The sequence below is a fragment of the Vanessa tameamea genome, chromosome 26 (assembly GCF_037043105.1).
Source record: "Vanessa tameamea isolate UH-Manoa-2023 chromosome 26, ilVanTame1 primary haplotype, whole genome shotgun sequence".
In the NCBI taxonomy this organism is placed as follows: Eukaryota; Metazoa; Arthropoda; class Insecta; order Lepidoptera; family Nymphalidae; genus Vanessa; species Vanessa tameamea.
This window is the reverse complement of record NC_087334.1, coordinates 7,731,256-7,751,011: the sequence shown is the minus strand read 5'-3', so window position 1 is coordinate 7,751,011 and position 19,756 is coordinate 7,731,256. Positions and strand designations below refer to the sequence as shown.

The 19,756-nt window shown below is 35.1% G+C and overlaps 2 protein-coding genes across 2 annotated transcripts; one reads left to right on the top strand and one right to left on the bottom strand.

Annotated features, from left to right (window-relative positions):
* The first annotated feature begins 809 nt into the window (after positions 1–809).
* On the top strand, positions 810–2,304 carry LOC113398861 (carbonyl reductase [NADPH] 3-like). The gene is made up of 2 exons (XM_026637783.2): positions 810–1,501; positions 2,083–2,304. Exons 1-2 carry the CDS (start codon positions 868–870, stop codon positions 2,277–2,279), a joined length of 831 nt encoding a protein of 276 aa, XP_026493568.1. The 5' UTR covers positions 810–867; the 3' UTR covers positions 2,280–2,304.
* A 3,407-nt stretch (positions 2,305–5,711) lies between these two features.
* On the bottom strand, positions 5,712–16,768 carry LOC113398871 (zinc finger protein 567-like). Its single transcript, XM_026637806.2, has 11 exons — positions 15,988–16,768; positions 14,849–14,934; positions 12,064–12,109; positions 11,397–11,587; positions 10,328–10,533; positions 9,805–9,921; positions 8,432–8,641; positions 7,981–8,049; positions 7,284–7,385; positions 6,545–6,758; positions 5,712–6,081 (listed from the first exon to the last, which is right to left on the bottom strand). Exons 1-11 carry the CDS (start codon positions 16,283–16,285, stop codon positions 5,728–5,730), a joined length of 1,893 nt encoding a protein of 630 aa, XP_026493591.2. The 5' UTR covers positions 16,286–16,768; the 3' UTR covers positions 5,712–5,727.
* Between the last annotated feature and the right edge of the window lie 2,988 nt (positions 16,769–19,756).

Here is a 19,756-nt window from a genome sequence, read left to right as displayed (position 1 = left end):
AGCTGTATGTCCGTATGTACACATTGAAGGATAATTAGTATGCGTTGGAAGGTCTTTGAGGTTTATATAGTATATATATAAATAGTTTCAACGAACACTACACATCCCTAGAGTGATCACATGAAGAGATTGACGTCCTCGAAAAAGCATTAAAATATTAATAGAAATATGTAGTACGAGTGTGTAGATATATGGTGGACTGTATATAAAAGCCTGTTGTTAAACTGTTTATTTTAATAGAATTATGTTAATAAATCAAATGGTCTTTTATTTTTGTTCAACACCGTTTCGGTAAGTTAGCGTGCACAATGACCGTACAATATGGCGAAGAGTACAATGTACTAATACGCCAGTATTTATTACCTTTGTTTAAATATTTGAGGTTTATGAATTTTATACTGAAAAAAAAAAAAAATGGACAGTCATTCTGACGATAAGATGACCGGCTATTTGTAATTTTCACATAAAGGGCTCTGTATTGTGCAACTGCTTAACAAAATCATTTAGCACCTGAACATACATTTTTTCTAGATTAAAGGGTAAAGGCTAATATTTTATCAGCCAAAAAAGATATGACATATCATTTCTTGATGAAGAAAGGTATGGCACTTTTTGTTATTCTTTTTGATCTTGCTGAAAAAAGCAATTGCACGATTTCCCATTTGAAGTGGGGGGGGGGGGTATGTATACTACACAAGCCAATGCTAATAATAGTGTTCTGTAGTAGTACGACGAGGAAAGATTACTTACTAGAATTAGATATTATATCTTATCATTTGGTTATCATTAAATTTATTGTCATAGTACTCATAGTATAGATATAAAGGAAGAAACTGTTTCGTATAAGTTTTTAATATAATATCAAAAATGAGTTCAAAAATAGCTGTCGTTACCGGAGCGAACAAAGGAATCGGTTTTGCGATAGTTCGAGGTCTCTGCAAACGTTTCGAGGGCCATGTTTATCTGACATCGCGAGACGAGAATCGCGGCGCAGACGCCGTCGCTGCTCTTCAGAAAGAAGGACTTAACCCAAATTATCATCAACTTGACATCACAGATCCTAAAAGTGTTACAGTTTTCCGTGATTACATAAAGGAAAAGTATGGTAACATAGATATTTTGGTTAATAACGCAGCGATTGCTTTTAATAACGACGCTCCAGACCCAGTAGCGGTGCAGGCCGAAGAAACCTTGAGAGTCAATTACTTCTCAGTTCTTTCTTCTTGCGAAATATTGTTTCCATTACTTCGCATTGGAGCTAGAGTTGTGAATATCTCCAGTTTTTGTGGTCATCTAAGTTTAATTCCTAGTGAAAAATTGAGACAACGATTCCAAGACCCTAATTTGACTATACCAGAGCTCTCAGACCTAATGCGTCAGTATGTAGAGGCAGCTAAACAAGGCACTCAGGCAGCTGAATGGGGAAATTCATCATATGTTGTATCCAAGGTTGGATTGACAGCATTGACTAAGATACAACAGAGGCTTCTAAATGATAAAGGTGCGTATTAATTACTTAATAATTACTATTACTATAGAGGTTGAAGGCTTGTACATTTAAACATTCCTATTCGGGAACTAGGTACTTCGGTAATCTGATTTGAAACCGATTGTTTATTGAGGAAGGCATAGCCGTATAGGCTTCACACTACTAAACTAAACTAAACTATAAACGACAACCTGCGAGGCAGTATCGACCTTACCATAAGGACGCAGGGAGCCCCCACTTTCAATGGGATCCTTGTTATGCCGATATATACACACGAACACGAAAAATGTATAAAGTGCAAGTGTTTACAATTATACTGTTTATGAAACATGCACGTGTAATCATGATTTAATGCAGATGAAACAGCAGGTTACTGCTAAATTTAGGGTACAAGGGACACAAATAAGCCGGGCGTTTAGGGCGTCTCGCTTATGACCTTCGCCGAGGTTCAACAAAGTTTTTTAAAAATCTTGTTTTAGATCGTCATAATCGCCACTACATGCACCTCGTAAATCGCGCTTGTCGTGACTGGATCTCATTACGTTTGTGATGAAGGGAAACGTAAAAAAATATATAAAATTTAATATTTTCAGATATCAAAGTGAATGCTGTACATCCCGGCTACGTGGACACCGATATGACATCTCATAAAGGTCGATTGTCTATAGACGAGGGTGCACAGGCGCCGTTGTTTTTAGCTTTGGACGCTGCTGATTCGGTCAGAGGTGAATACGTTTGGTGTGACAAACGCATAGTCAGCTGGTCTGGATCAAAACCAGGAGATATTTAATAGGTTACACTGAATATGATACTGAAAATAATCTTTTCAGCAATCAATTCTATGGGTATAGTTCTGTTGACCCGAAAAGGGACGCGACTCTAACCGCTTGTAATTTAAAGTAAAATCAATAATAAATAAATACACTATATTTAACTTATTTTTGGATTAATTTATCGACCAGACAATCGAATTGTAGGTCGATTACGCTTGCCAACAACACGCGGTCATAATTTGGACAGTAGACAGTCTAGGAGTTAAATTTTACCGTAATCCAGGGGATTTGAAGGTTTCCAAAACAATTAAAACAAACATTTCAAATATTTCTCAATTTAGTTTATTTTTGCAGCAAATTATTTGTACAGTTGATACTCACATATGCAATAAATTAAACAACTTTCTAATAAAAAAAAAAAAACAAAAATATTTTAGGACTAAAATGTGATAAACATGTCATAATTATTACATAATAAAAACAATATTTACTTCCTTTAACTAATCTGAAATACTGACGACAAATAAATCTTGCAAACGATCAACTAAAATAAATAAAATATAATAAATAAAATTAACCAATACCTTTCTTTGAATTGAAAACTGCGTCCAATTATATTTATGAAACAGCGATTGCTATCCGCCATTTTTTATTTTTGCTCGAACTTATTCATTACTAAAATTTGTTTTATAATAAAACTCAAAATAGGTTAGATTAGGTTAAACCATCTCATTGCTTGAGATATATAATAGATTCCTTATTTAATGAGATCACAGTCTCATCTTACCTATGCAATGTGGATATTGAATTATTCGGAAGACAAGAAACACAAACATTGTAACTTTGCCGCTTTTTGAACGCGCTCCTTTTATAAGATAACGTTGCAATTTATTTGTTAAATAATAAAGGTATGAAACGAGATAACTTGATTAGTGATGTGCTTCGAAGCATAATACTAATTTTCTTCAGCTTGACTAAGACCACTTGTCCCAAAGAGATTTGAACCTATTACACCACGCTGCTTTAGTGTCGATCTTTGAATTCATCAATTATACAATAACGTACAATTTTTTCATGCACCGACACGCAAGAGCTGAATTATGAACACACATTAAGTACATTACTCTGTTGAATTTGCCCGGATTTGAATTTGACCTTCGGTTAGTATCTACATATTTCTTGCATTGGGAAAACGTCCTGAAATAATCTCAAAAATATTAATTCATAGACATTGGGTATGAGCATAATTATCCAAAAAAAATTTTTAGAGGAGATTTTATTAAACTAGTGTTCCGCACAATCAAAAATACATAATCATTGTTTAATATTTCAGGAAAATATGAAATTTAATTTGAACCTTCAACTTCCATCGATTGCTACAAACGCTAACATGAACGCTTACTAATTAATAATGTTGTTTACAAATTATTTTTTTATAACGTTACTAAGGTAAGCTACAAAAAAAAAAAAAAAATCGGTTTATAGAGGAGAAAAGGTTGTGTACTGTATTGTCATTGCCAATTTATAAAAAAAAAAAACCAATGACATTTGTATTGATTCACATACGTATATAGCAATTGACGCTACAGCAGAAACCTGTTTCCGGTCTTTGAATGTTTCTTAGTCATAAATAAATTATTTCAAATATTTGAATCGACCGACCGCACCGGATTCGCTCAACAGTTTACCGCTTACTTTGATAGTTTTGTTTAAATTGCCAACGTATTTTGATTAAATTGTTGTTAAAATGTAATTTAAGATTTTATACATATGTATAATATTATTTTTCTCTGCATATAATTTTAACACCTAAAAATCAATACTAAGGACAGAACCAATCGAACATATTGTCCGGAGATCGTTACTTAAATTATCTATTACCTAGAATTCTCCTAAAGGTTAGATCTCAAGGTAGGAGAGACTATCAGGAGCTCATACCCTTAAGTACATTAAACACTAATGATGTAACTTATTTGTAAAATTGCTTTTGTGAAATTACTTTAAAAAAAAACTCAAGTGGTCATCAATATTATGAATTAAAAACTTATTTTGGAGAATACACCAATCAGACAGAAATTGCTACTAATATTATAAATAATAACAAAAAAGTTGGATTTACTAACTCATCAGTTTAAAGGAGTGACGGAATAGAGAGAGAGGATAGACTGTGTTTGCACACACACAGTTGTGCACTATGTGTCCTGCGTTGCCTGATCTCCCTTGAGGTTGAACTTTTGGTATAAGTGTGATTATTGATTTAGTTACAAAAAAAGTCATTTATTAATAGAGTATCTTGCAAGGCGTTACTCAGTTGAAAACTTTGGCGGTTAGATTAGAACAATTGGTCGATTCAGTTTTATTTATTTATATATAATTAATGCCAGACTTTACACAATATACCCGGAGTAACCCCCCCCCCCCCTCCAATGCCGTAGTGTTCAAGATTGTCGGTCTCTGTACTAATTTAATTGATACTAAATCCTAGATATCATGACATTAATTCATAAGAATAAATTAAATAATATTTACAGTAATCTATAACTTCAACATAATTACAATATTTCCGGTTAATTCTTTTAAGTAAACTAAAAATAAATAATATCGATAAATTAAAGGTAATTGTGAAATTAAAAAAAAAATATATACATGTAAACATTTACCTACAAATCTTGAATAGATACTTACATTTAATATATATTTTCCGTTTTCTATATATATATGTGTAAGGTATATATATATATATATACTGTATCACTTTAAAAATTTCTTTTTGAACTTTTTGCATCGGCAGTGACTATTACTATAAATAATATTAAACGTATTCGTTTCATATATTTAATACTAGCTGTCCGTCCCGACTTCGTGCGGGTTCAATTCACACACTTCAGTTACAGCTTCCCCCGTCTACCCCCTCTTGAAGTTCTTCTTTAAAAGCCTTTTCAAGTCAATCGAACTCATAGTTTCGGAGATCTCGTGATGGGTTAGTAGCGGTAATTCGCTTATACACAAAGATTAAATCGGACTAAGTGTTAAGAATAAATATAATATTTTAGTTTGTATCAATACTTAATAACCTGAACGCAGCCATATTCTGAGAAGGGACTTCTAGAACGTTCTATAGCCTATTCTAACTGTAGGAGGATCAACGACGTATAAACAATTCTGACCTTGAATTGCCGCGATATCATTGGATGTGTAATTGGCGCTTGCGTTTTAGGGGTTTGGTCGATTTGGTTAAAGCCTTCCTTGTTCAGTGGTTTCGCCGTTAAAGAGACAGAGTTACTTTCGAATTTATTATATAATATTAATATATTGTCTGTCGCCTGTATGTTTAAATAACTCCTTACTTCATTGAAACAGGCTATAGAAATTTCTAAAGATTGCGTTACGATCCACCTGGCTCCGCCCCTGTATATACTATACGAAAAATCTTCAATTACACGCTAAGTCCAAAACCTCAACTGTTCAACACTCTCGCTGGATATCGACGAACGTTTCAAACAGCGGAACAGATATATCTTGATTTTCTGTTTTCACGCCGGTCTCTCTCTCCTGAGCGTTTATATAGAGCGGGTCGTCGCCACTCGTGATGGGATCGTAGACTTTTATTTTCGATACCATTCTTTCGTCCATACTGTTCTCCACCGTGATGAGCGTCCTCTTACTCTGAGCTTTGATCTCTGCGCGTGACATCTTCAGGTGTTTCAGTTTGTAGTGTATTTTTACGTACGACTGAGTTTTGAACTTCTGCCCGCATTCATTGCACGGGTAAGTCTCACCCGAGTGACCTTTGATGTGACGAGTGAGGACTTGTTGATTCTGAAATAAAGAAAAAACAAGTTAAAATTGAATATGGTTCACTAAAATTGATGGGATCATCAGCGTTTCTCGTGAAGCTTTCGATAGCTCCTCTCATATGTTAAAATTACGACCGAGTTGAGACAAACAATTAATTTTAAAAATATGTGTACATACAAAGACAAATATTCAAATGATGATAAAATAAATAAATAAACTAATATTGGACAACATCACATACATCACTCTGATCCCAATGTGAGTAGCTAAAGCACTTGTGTTATGGAAAATCAGAGGTAACGACGGGACCACATACACCCAGACCCAAGACAACATAGAAAACTAATGAACTTTCTCTACATCGACTCGGGGCCTCGGAGTGGCGTACCCATGAAAACCGGTGTACACACTACGCGACCCCGGAGGGCGTCGAACGACTGAACGATGACGATGGTGAGCGTAATGAGTGCATCGGCGAACTGACCGCGAACATCTTCCCGCAGACGGGGCAGGTCTTGTCGCGCGGCGGCGCGATGCGCAGGTGCACGGCGCACGCGTGCGCGCGCAGCCGCGCCGGCGTGCGGAACACGCGGCCGCACGCGCACGCGTGGCGCCGCTGCTGCAGGTGCGTCCACTCGATGTGCGAGCGCACCTCGGCCTTCGTGAAGTACCACTTCTTGCAGTAGTCGCACTGGAATCTGCGGCCCGAGCGCTGATTTTGTTTAGCAATTCGATTTTAATGTTACAATAGAGTATTTTAAATCATACGTAGGAACGTATTAAATGTTGTATTAGAACTAGTGATGAGAACTTTCGGCTGGTTTATTATGACTAGTATTTTTTGCAACGAGACATCAGTCATGTTACAGTTTACGCAGCGTTATGCCGCTCTTATTTCTTTACATGTTGATATAATAATGACTACCGATTGATATTGACGGTTCTCGGAATCACATTCCGAACTGGTGAAAGCTTAAGAAAGATAAAGCATATTTTAATATCGAAATACTGATACAGGACCGGATCTAAAGGTCTGGAGGCCCCCGAGCCACAAAAGGGTGGAGACCCTGGGGCAATAGACAAAAGTAAATTTGACCAATATATTTCTGTCGGTACGGTTTGTCAATAATGTATTTTATTCACTTTTAGTATCAGCAATTAGAAGTGTAAACACATATTACATCGACATCAACTACAAGTAACACGTGTCCCGCCGTACGTACTTGCGCACGCGCTCGGTGTGCATGCGCTGCGTGTGGCGCGCGAGCATGGCGCGCGTCGTCAGCACGCGCCCGCACTGCGCGCACGTCGTGTTGGCGCCCGCGCTGCGGGTGCGGCAGAACAGATCATGTATAGATTCCATGTCGTGGGACAACTTCTCTGCTATATTCTGCACTACGATCAGGGGCCAGTTCTAACTTACGACGATTATGATAAGTTCCCAAATCTATCGATCCAACTTCGACTATTCCTCACTAAAGTTAAGCTCAGCTTAAACTGAGAATTCTACTTGTACATATCGGTTACGATACTATCCCGATAACAATCCGATGCAACTTCGACCGAATCGCAACTGGATCGTTGCGTATGGAATCGATTGCAATAAACTAACAATTTTTGGTAGAATCGGAACGCAGATCTTCATTTATGATGACAACATTAAACAACTAGGGAATGGTACCTTAGTAGTCGTATCCTTTTCAATTTTGCATCCAAACTTCCAAAAACGACTTTAATGACATTCAAAATACTCTTATTCCACTAATCCACAATTAAGACAATAGATTTTATTTAAATTATCCAATTTAACATAAATTCAAGGTCAATTTTTTTTATTTATCTTTACACCATTGAAATCAACTACGCCGGTCTTCAAAACATATGTTTATCGAGACCAAACAAAAGTACCGCTTAACTTACCCTCTTACACGCCCCTGCGAAGCGTACGTACGACCGGTGAAGTTCTCGTTGAAGGTACCATCTTCGTTCCTACAAATTGTATATTTGAATTTCACTATTTCAGCTTTCATACATTTTCATTACAGATATCACTTTAAACCATTTTATATTTGGATACACACTTATGATCCTGTACAGTCAGAAGAGAGGTCTCAGTAAAACAGCACAATATAAATGATAGATTCAATTTAACACTAATTTAATTTTATTAAAGCCAATTTTCCAAATGACAAACATGCATAATATGACCTATGAACCGGAACCTGTGACATTTATCAAAACATCGTAAGAAAATCTATTAATTATAAAGCCCCATTTTTCGAAATGAGACAGCCTCCCCCCCTTTTTCGCTGAAAAGTGAGATATTTATAGACAGCCATAAAACAGATACATTTTCTGTGTGTGTACTCACAGAGGATTCTTCGAATGATGCTGCCTGTAATGTACCCTGAGCACTTCGATGTTCTTGAACGTTCTAGAACAGTGCTTACAAACGACTGGCTGGCGGTCCTCGTGTGTCTGCAAGTGTCGTATGAGGTAGGCTTTATTCCTAAATTCACGCCCGCAATGCGAACATATAGCCTTTCTATCTATATTCTTGCGTACTTCTTCGTTGTGAGTCCTGGAATTTAATCCTTTGTTTTCTACTAAAATTTACCGGTACTTACCGGTGGTGGGTTTTGCCATCCAGGTAACGTCCGATTACAATATATTCTAACTCTACACAACAACACAAAATATTACTGTATTGTTATATGGATGGTGATATAGTTAAATTGCAAGCACAAGGAACGTAGCATGTTAGATATATAACAGGACGGCTGATTTATAAATCTTGAATAAATCGATGAGATTTTTAACGATGTCATTAGTTATTAGACAGTCATGTTATTAGGCCGTTAGAACGCGTCGATTATAGTTTGGTATAATACACAAGTTAATTTTATGTACCGAACGGAAGACAACTCTTAAAAAACTTAAAAAAACACGAAAATACAGTTTCCTTTTAATCTACTTCATAATTCTGTTCTTACTTTGCGATTTTAAAGTAATTTGCAATTAAATATATGTTCATTTCATATTCTAAAATTTTAGACCATAACATAAATTGATAAAGGCGTTAATCTGTTTGTATTTAATAGTGGGATTCCTATTGAACACAATTGAATATATCATCATCATCCTCCTGCCCTCATCCCAATTTTACTTCTGGTCGGCGCAGCATGTCTTCTTCTTCCATACTACTCTGACAGACGTCATCTCACAAGTAACGTAGAAGTAAAAAGATCCAACCATATCGTCTTTCACACAATCCATCAATCGTTTCTTTGGTCGTCCCCTACCTCTATATCCATCCACATCCAAGCTCGAGACCTTCCTCACAACATGGTCCTCATTCCTCCGCATAACATGCCCATACAATGAGAGCCGGTAATAAATAATTCCGTATATCGCAGTGAAGAAGATAATGAATTGCCTTATTTAATAACTCAGCAATCGAATTTACAGTACACTCAATTTAGAGTGCCGAAATATATACATTGTTCGGAGTTCTACAGGGCCTAACTCTTGAGCTCGAATTCTTCTTTATTTCTGTAAATAATTTATCTAACGCTATGATAGAAACGTGAAAAGATAAGATAAGACATTATACAAATCTAACTACATATTATTATTATTTGACTAATTACAATATTACCTTGTAACGGATTCAACTGATATTAAATTTTTATAGTATTTGATAATATCTTAATTTTATTGAAAAATATATAGGGTCCAACTCACCTGACATGACACCGGTACCAGCCCCGCTCGTAGAACACGCGCTGACACACGGGGCACTCGAGGTGCAGCGGCCTCGTGTGCATCTGTTCCACGTGCCGCTTCAGGTACTGCGGCCGTCTGCGGGACCCAACCCACACCATTAGAATAGCAGGTTATCACTTGAACCAACGTAGACCTTTAATTAGTACAATAGAAATATACTTTATTTTGTAAGAAATACAAATTGCTTGCAGATGCTTATGAGAAGTTTTACAGAGAAACCAACTACCAACCAATACTTCCAGAGGCAAGACAGATCGTTATTATAGATCCGTATGAATATATTCGGTATGCTCGTATCGCGAAGCGAAGATGCGATTCCGGCATCACGTTCAGTAAGCCTCAGATTGCAAGGGACATGTCAGAGGCCGAGGGGAAAAGGCCGATCCGGCTCAGCGGAGACCACGACCACATAACTCGGCCAAGGGCCCTGGTACCTTCCGCCTGGATTCGCCGAGCAAAGAAACTAAGGAGGAGCCCGTACTTGAACCCGCGGCCGCAGTGCGCGCACACGAAGGCGGCGCCGACGTGCTCGCGCATGACGTGCGCCGCCACCGTGTCCTTGTCGCGCAGGCGCAGCGCGCACACGCGGCAGCGGTACCGCCGGTAGTGGCGCAGGCGGTGGCGGTACAGCACGTCCGCGCTCTTCACGCGCGCGCCGCAGATGTCGCACGCGTGGCTGCCGTTCTCCTGTGAGTGCCGACGGCGGCCTATTAGACTTGCGACCACCTTCATGCCGGTTAGACCGAACTATTTCATCGAAATAGATTCGATAGAAGTCTTATATAATGTATTGATCGATATTGACTTATGAGACATTAAATCAAAAGATAATAACATATAAAATTTCTAAGACGAACCAATTTAATATTGTAGAACGTAGATAATACGAGACGACCAATAAACACAAAACGACAGACATTATTAATATTAATTATGTAAAAATTTTTATCTTATTTTGGTTAATCTTTCTTTCAATTATTAACGTATTAAAAATCTTAATCGTTTAAGCCTCTTCAATTAATAATACGTAACACTACGTTTGCAATTTCGTGCGTTTACGTAAGGCGGCACAGTCAAATCTTATTAACTTTATACATTACTATGTATAAAGTTAATAAGAATATGCTTTCTGGGTTTTCCTACAGAAATATTTTTTTTTAGTATTAGCAGCCTGTAAATTTCCCCCTGCTGGGCTAAAGGCCTCCTCTCCCTTTGAGGAGAAGGTTTTTGGAGCATATTCCACCACGCTGCTCCAATGCGGGTTGGTAGAATACACATGTGGCAGAATTTCGTTGAAATTAAACACATGCAGGTTTCCTCACGATGTTTTCCTTCACCGCCGAGCAGGAGATGAGTTATAAACACAAATTAAGCACATGAAAGTTCAGTGGTGCCTGCCTGGGTTTGAACGCGAAATCATCGGTTAAGATGCACCCATTCTAACCACTGGGCCGTCTCGGCTCTAAGAAATAAATAAAACAAACGAATGCTATCAGTCAGTTAAAACTCCTGACAGTTTCCACTACGACTACCGTACTGGTAAAACTTACCGGCGAATGTATTTTCATATGCATGTGGTAAGCGTCCTCGATGACGAATCCCAACGCGCACGGCTCACATGTGTAGTTCATGTGTTTGCGACTATTGAACAAGTCATGATGTTCCACGACCCGCTCGGCTTCATCTATCGTCACTATTTCTATGTGTTTCGTTATGTCGTCTGAGTATGTCTGTTCGTCGTCTGAAATAATACAAATCAATGTGATGTTAAATCTTTACTTTTCTGTCCAACCATACGACGCTCAAGCAAATTGTATGATCCCGGGATACTAGCATAAAGTACCTAGCAGTACTTTGGAATTGACCACGCGGAATGTAAAGGTTTAAATAGTTAATTTATTAAATAATTAACAATAGGTTTTGTTTAAGCGCTATTCCGTGTCTTCGTGGCCAAATTATATATTCATAAAAATATTGTATGTTAACCGTAAACGATCCCGAGGGAGGATGAATGGGAAGAGCATTCGTTACAAAACATAAACTTTAAAACTTTTTATTACTAAAAAATAATATAAAATAAAATGCCCTAATCTTCTTCGATGTTAAATCTTTTTGGGACCTCGCTGTATACAGATTCTAATGTCTGACACACCGATAATTTCACTAGGAGGATCGATACTAAAATGAGTAAATTGTTTTGACAAATTTAAAACTTACTTCGTTGTTTGCCCTTGAACAGAGGTTTAACATTTGACTCCTTCTTCTGAAAAAAAAATTGACGTTTGTTACTGGGACATATTTATCCAAAGCAGTATATAACGCTTTAAACACGAGGAGCGTTTTTTATTGTTTTAAGTAGGCAGACTGGTAATCGTGGTCCCTGATGGAAAGTGATCACCAACGCTCATAGAGAAATTGCAAGAAATATTAACCATCCCATATATCGCAAATGTGCCGCAATCCTAGTAAACTAAGTTATGTCCCCTTTGCCTGTACACTGGCTTACGCCTCTTCAAACAAAAACACAACATTACTAGGAACATAATCCAGACGGGCTTACCAAAGCATTTGTTTGGCATTGTAAATATACTATAGGCAACAATTAGCGAAACTAAAAGATACATTCCCCTAGCAACAGCTGCCTGTCGCCTTATATGTTTTTACACTGCACGTATTCAACCTCAAGCTCCTACAATCACCCATCGACTGCCCTGGTGTAGGCATGAAAGACTCTAACCTCCAGACACGATAACGAATGGATTTCTAATTCCAACACTACCTCAAGGCCTAAATGACTTTGTAGCTGAACCTATGAGGACACGAAGTGAGGAGGGGGACCTCGTTACCAGTACCAGGACATGCTCAGGCCAAACAGGAACACTACTAATGCCCTTAGCTACGTCAAAAACTAAGCGATTTTATAATTATTGTGTACGGTTTAAAATAAAACAAAAACTCTTAATAGTAAACAATAAAAGTCAAATTCTATATATTTTTTATATTTCTAAGACTGACATCAAATTCGTCATTTGATGATCAGTAGCACCTGCACATTGGCGTTATAAGAAATATTAACCATTCTTTCAACGCCAACGCGCTACCATATCTTGGGAACTTAGACCATAGGTCCCTTGTACCCTTACACTGAATCACCCTTCAGACCAGAGCACAACAATACTTAGTAGAGCTCTTTAAATATCGCTCACGGCGGTTATTCTCGAAGACTAATCAAGCACTGTATCACCTGAGCAGAGAGACAGGGCACAAGTTTGAGCACAAACAAAATTATACTCTATTCCCTAACTGTTATAGTCCGATGTCAACCCGACCGGAAAGAGATCTGAGTAGTAGTAGCTTTGAGTACTTTCCGAGGCACGGGAGTGTGACGCTGCCAACTTTCTAACTTCGGCCTGCGGTCGAGTATTTCTTGAGAGAATAACCCAATAACGGTTTTATAGGCCCCAAGATGCCCGACCATAGGCTAACTACCACACTAACGAGACATTTAACGATATACGAAGTTTTTAAAATGGACCTAACTTAAATTTCAATTGGGTACCTATTTAATATTATAATAAAGTATTGATTTTTTAGACATTAATATTATTTTTTTTATTATATCGGTAGGCGGACGAGCTAATGGGCCACCTGATGGTAACTGGTCACCACCGCCCATAGACAATGGCGCTGTAAGAAATATTAATCATTCCCTACATCACCAATGCGCCACCAACATTGGGAACTAAGATGTTATGTCCCTTGTGCTTGGCTCTCTCACCCTTCAAACCGGAACACAACAATACTGAGTACTGCTGTTTGGTGGTAGAATATCTGATGAGTGGGTGGCTTGCACAAAGTCCACCAAGCAAAATTAATAAATATTTATTTGTGAAACGTAATAGTACAAAACTCTATGCCCGTTTTAACATAATCAGGTATAGATTCCTATCATATTTTTATAATTATTTTCATTTCATCATTAATTTTATCTTCATTAAACATAATGGGACGGCAAATCCGACACGACCAGAAACAGCTCAGGAAGCAAGTCTTCCGACGACGACGTACTTACCGGGGCACGGAGTTTACAAACTTCCAGACACAAGCCTATCTATTACTGAGTATATCCCCTACCCAACTTGAGATTTGAACCCAGAACCTCAGAATATGTAGCATTATAAGCTAGCCACCTGACCGTCAAGACAATTTTACACCAATGATTATATACAAAACAACTTGGATAAAGTGATATTTATTCTGCGTTCCAATAAACATAAATTAATACAAAGATTTCATATCATACCATATATATTGAAGGAAACTAGAATTAAACTTATAGACTTGCAATCTATATAACAAAAAAGATAAAATACGTAACACCCTTTCTCTCGCTTCACTATAATCTGTAAGAACTATTAAAAAGGGACGCAAGTATGTAACACGAAGCCGGGGAAGCGCGCGCTATTTAATTTGACCAATGAACGCGCGCGGTACTCGAGTAGCTGTCAGATGTAAGGAACCCATTTTCCAAGAGGACATAATGTCGCTTATATTATACTTATATCATGGCGAGATGTTACACCTCAGACGCGACAATCGTAAGGCTTGTTTGAGTCATCAAATGAATGCTCTAATACTAAGCTAATTTTTAGCGTGTACGTGCAATCATCTCTAAAGCTATGAGCAAATCTGTTCTGTGATGCTGTCATGTCGACTGTCTTCCCATTAGCGGCATCACTCATCTGTTGCTCAGAGCTACTGGCGGTTTTTTAGCTTTAGGATATTATATAAATATAATATCTATATAATATATAATAAAAAATATATTATTCGTTTTCTCACATATTGGTCCATGTTGAATTGGCGAGCGAGTTCGTTGGGGTGACTGATAAACCGCTCTTTAAAAAATACTATTTCAACTAATACTTTAAACAACAAAACAACTTAACATTGTTAAATTTTTTTGGTCTTCAAACTATATATATATTTTTAAATAGTTTACCTTTTTCTTACTCTTTGCAGGCAAATAGTCATCGTCCATTTCATCCTTGTCTTGTCTTACTCTGGAGTTAGTTAATATTTTTCCATCTTAAATAAAAAACAGTTTTGTAATATTTGACATAGTTAAAATATAATTATTTTTATATAATACTTAGTAGATAAGTTTCCATGTGAGGGGAGGAGGGTACCCTACAACTCTTCTATACCCCTGACAAATTGAATGGTAATGTTTATTATGATCGGTTGAGCAGTTAAGATATGAAAGCGAAACAAACAAACTCACTTTCACATTTATGGTATTATTCAGGATTTCATTTCATTTATTAATAAATGGGAAAGTTTGTTTATCTGTAACACTTTCACATATAACTACTCAACTGATTATTATGATATTTTGCATAGATGTTATCAGGGGAACAGAAAATTACTATGGGTACCTAGAACCTGTAACCTAGGTTAAGTTGCAGGTGCTAGGTACCCTTCCACACAAGAGAAGCCAGGGACATGAACTGGTTAGTAACATATTTAAACTATTTCATGTGACGGCTTTGGTGACGGAAGGCCCCAACACTGCAGGCAGACACTAGTTTCTTATAGTAACATCCCATTTTTAAAAAAGCTTCAGAATCATTACAATTATGCAGAATTAAGCTACAGATTTAACGTAAATATTTTCTGTGACAAAATTATGCTAAAAAAAACAATTTTATCATTAGAAACACATCTGAGAATATTATTACATTAAAATGTGTGTCTGATTATACAAGTAAAACATGGTCAAAAATTAACAACAAATAACATTTACATACTTTAAATGGAATATTTGAATATAACTTTAGTAATAAAAGAATATTGGAACTGACTTACTGGAATAAGAGAGTGAATCATTATTTTGTTATATTTTAATATAAATAATAAAAGATATAGCTGGTTGACATCATTTGAACAAAAAAAAAGGTATTAAGTTCAGAATGGCAACTCTATTGACTAGGTATGATGTATTGACCATGCAGGTCCTCTCTCCCTCAAATAAACACAACAGTCTTTGAAATCGGTTCAATTGTTTAGGAGTTCAATTACATACACATATAAAAAGGAGTTATATATTTTAAAATCAGAGATATTTTATTTTTTAATTACCATAATTATTATAAAGTTCACCGTCATAATATGAAGGATCAAGTTTCATAATCATTTGTTCCGGAACTATTTCTTGGTTTCCATAAGCATTATCATCATCATCTACAGGCTCTAATTTGACAGACAATTTGTTTGGTAATTCTTGTTTAATAGCGACAAAATTATCTGGTTGAACACTTTCATCCTCCTTGGTAATATCATTTTCTATTTTTAAATTCACTTCAATATCCATTTCATGTAATTCTACCGGTTCTTCTTTGATTTGTATATCTGTATGCATTTCTGGTGAAGGATCCATTATATTTGATAATTTATTTCAAAAGATATCGAATATAAACATTTATATTTTTTTCAAAATAAATTACTATATTACGAAAACGTTTAAAACATGATTTGATATAACTTCTAAGTTTAGATAATATAAATATGTTTTCGTATTTACTACTTTCTAAAGAAATGTAGTACTTATTTTATTCTTTTTAATATATTTCACAGACTAAACTTGTAATGTTAATGAGATTATCGCCATTCTCTAAGTACCGTTCTGTGACGAATTATCAGTAGGCCATGATGTATGTATGGCTTCTATCGCATTTCTACAAAACACTCTCAGCGATAATTCACTCAATGATATAACACGTCCACCGATGTAACACTTAAATATATTATGTTCTATTTAACATTTCAACACCATCTAATAAAAAAAGTATAACACAAGATCATTATTTTTGGACCGTAACAAATTCGCCGATAGCACGATAATCCAAAATCTGAAGACTGTCAAAACTTGAAAAGTAGAATGTAGTGTTGCAATACAATAACTGTAAATCGTATTGTTGCTAGTTGACAAAATAAGATACATTTTTTTATTAATGACAAAATAGACCGATAATATAACTTTCGAAATTGTGATTTGCTAGCGTAGGTATCCATTTTCTTAATACTAGTTCTAATATGTGATAATTGATATTTTAGGCTCGCCTGTCGTTAGTAACCTAATTAAAATAATTGTCATCTATGTTATCATTGCTTTAAACCTTAGAAAATCCTATTATGTTATTAATCAAAACTAATAACTATAGCCAATAACCAATTTTCGTGACTCTGATTTAAAAAATACCCTTTCTATATATTGAACTAATAAAAGTCAGCCAGTCAGCGAATACGTCTTACACCAGTCAAAAGGAATCTAGTTTCAAAAATTCATACGCCTCGTTTCAGTAGTTTTAAATGGTTATACTTAAGTTTGTTATTATATATGATTATGTAGTCTTAATCGATTTCGGTCACAGTATTTTGATACAAAAGTGTGTGCGCAAAACAGATGCACTCTCATAATCTGATGGGAGGGAAATTCCGACAAAACCGACAGAACCAAAAGGTTTACATCCTTTCCAAGGCACGGAAGTGTACAAATTTCTTTGGTCCTGCCAAAGGGTTTACGTGCTTTCCGAAGCACCGGAGTGTACAAATTTCCAACTTCCAGAATCCGGCTATACCAACTTTTATTTTTGGCCCGACTTGAGGTTTGAACCTAGGAACCTAGGAACCTTTATACAGTATTCAATTCAAAAGAATTATTTTAATTGTTGCGATTGGTATGAAATGAAGTTGTTATTTTAGTAATTAAAATTTGACAAAATTTAATAAGTTTTCTCGACGATTCTTGTCCGATTTGGGTATTTTCTTTTCCAAAACGCTGGTTGCAAAAAAAATACATTTGGTAAGGGTAATGTTAAGTAGAAAACTTGGAAGTAGAAAACTAAAGGGTCAATTGTGTAGCAATTTATCTTTACCAGATATAAAATAAAAGAAAAGGCTTGTGTTCTTCATCCTAAATTTTATTATTACTAAAATGTTACACATAACATTATAAAAAAATTAGACAAATTTTTCGATTTACGCGACTTAAAAAGTTTACATACATACATTATACGATTCGTAATCTCAAAATATAGTGATTTTATACAATGAATAACATTTGGTATTTATCTATCCCCCACTTCATGAGAAGCATTTTTTTAATCAATACTTTTACTGGCCAAGAGAAAAGACATTTTTATGTAAGAAGAAAAAAATGTATATTATTTGGTATTAGTAAAAAAAAATGGTAATTAAAAAAATGCTATATTTTTTTTTTACTTAAAATTAAATGTCATTAAACTTGTCCAGTTGAGATAATACTAATCTAAATACTTTCTTGCACCAGCAATTATTATAAAAATATTGACTATTATAATTTGGAAGAATTACTTTATAATTTCTTCGAATTCGTCTTAAAGGCGAAATTTTAAAACAGCGTAAGATATTTTTGTGGCGTTATTGTATTTTAAATACACTTAAAATATTTTAAGGTGAAACAAATGTTGTGCTTTGTACATAGAGTATTAATTTTGGATGTATGGTTTGATGCCATTACCTTTAATTGAAAATATTTAATACACCTATAAATTAAAAAGGTATTTAAAAATGCAAATTTAGAAAAATGATTTACCGCCCACAACTCGTGTTCATTTACATAATTTATAAACCTATATATTTATAAGAATGATCTGAACATTGTATTTGCAACTACCCCTAAGCTATAATACCGATTAACGGTTGTTTTATATTGTTTAATTAAATTAATTTTTACAAAAGTAAAACGAATTCGAGATATGCCCGATACTTCAGCTGTTAACTCGAACTAATATTTTGATATATTTTTTTCTATCACTTTGTACAGATTAGCAAAGTTAAAATTTAAATTTCGAACATGTCACTGTAAAAAAACAAACATATTTTTAACATGTATAAGGTACATTGATCTTAATTTTATTAATGTAAAGTAGAGGCAGACAAGGGATCAAATAACTGATAATAAAATATAGCAAGATTATGAAAATAGAAATATAAATCTGACAAGTTACATTTCTATGTATTGTGTTTGTGTTCTATATACAACTTGTACGTATATTGAAAAACCAAAATAAAAAGAAAAATATATTTAATTTCGGCCAGGAAATTTCAAATTATCTGCTATTATATGTATTGTACATATAAACTCTCCTCTTAAATCAATCTGTTTATTGATGAAAACGCATTAAAATACGTTTAATATTTTAGAATATCTAAGCGAACAGACGTCGTGAAGCGACTTGATTTTATAGATGATAGAGATTTTTATTGTAAGGTTACATGTCTGACGCCTATGCGAATGTAAGCTGACCTGACCTTCTGCTTTTTACCTCCGATTGGTTATCCAGGAAATTTATTTTCACCCTTGTGCCAATTAAATTTTATTTACGATTATCACTAACATTTTTTTTTTACTCTCTTCAATAATATTAGTTTGCAGTAATTTTAGTTAATTTTAAATGCAAGACGAAGTATGATATTATTATTTGGATTACTTAATCTCAGTTAATATTTTTTTTTCTTTTTATCCGAGTATTATTTAACAATTACATAACAGCATAAATTGTAAAATTGTATAAAGCAATTATTAACTATTTCGATGTAACCATCAATTCCTTGAAACGGAACATTTAGCAGTAACGGCTCACTGCAAAAATATCAATTGAATAAAATCACTAAACGTTGACCAATATGTTTTGATGTTTTTTACATATTGCAATACTAGACATATTTCTCTATACTAGAAAGTAAAAGTAAAGTTACTTGGCAGACTAAAATTAATCTTATATACTTAATAGTATTCTTTTTTTAAATATGTGTTTAATACTCATATTTAAAGAATCCTTACTAATATTATAGATGCGTCTGAATT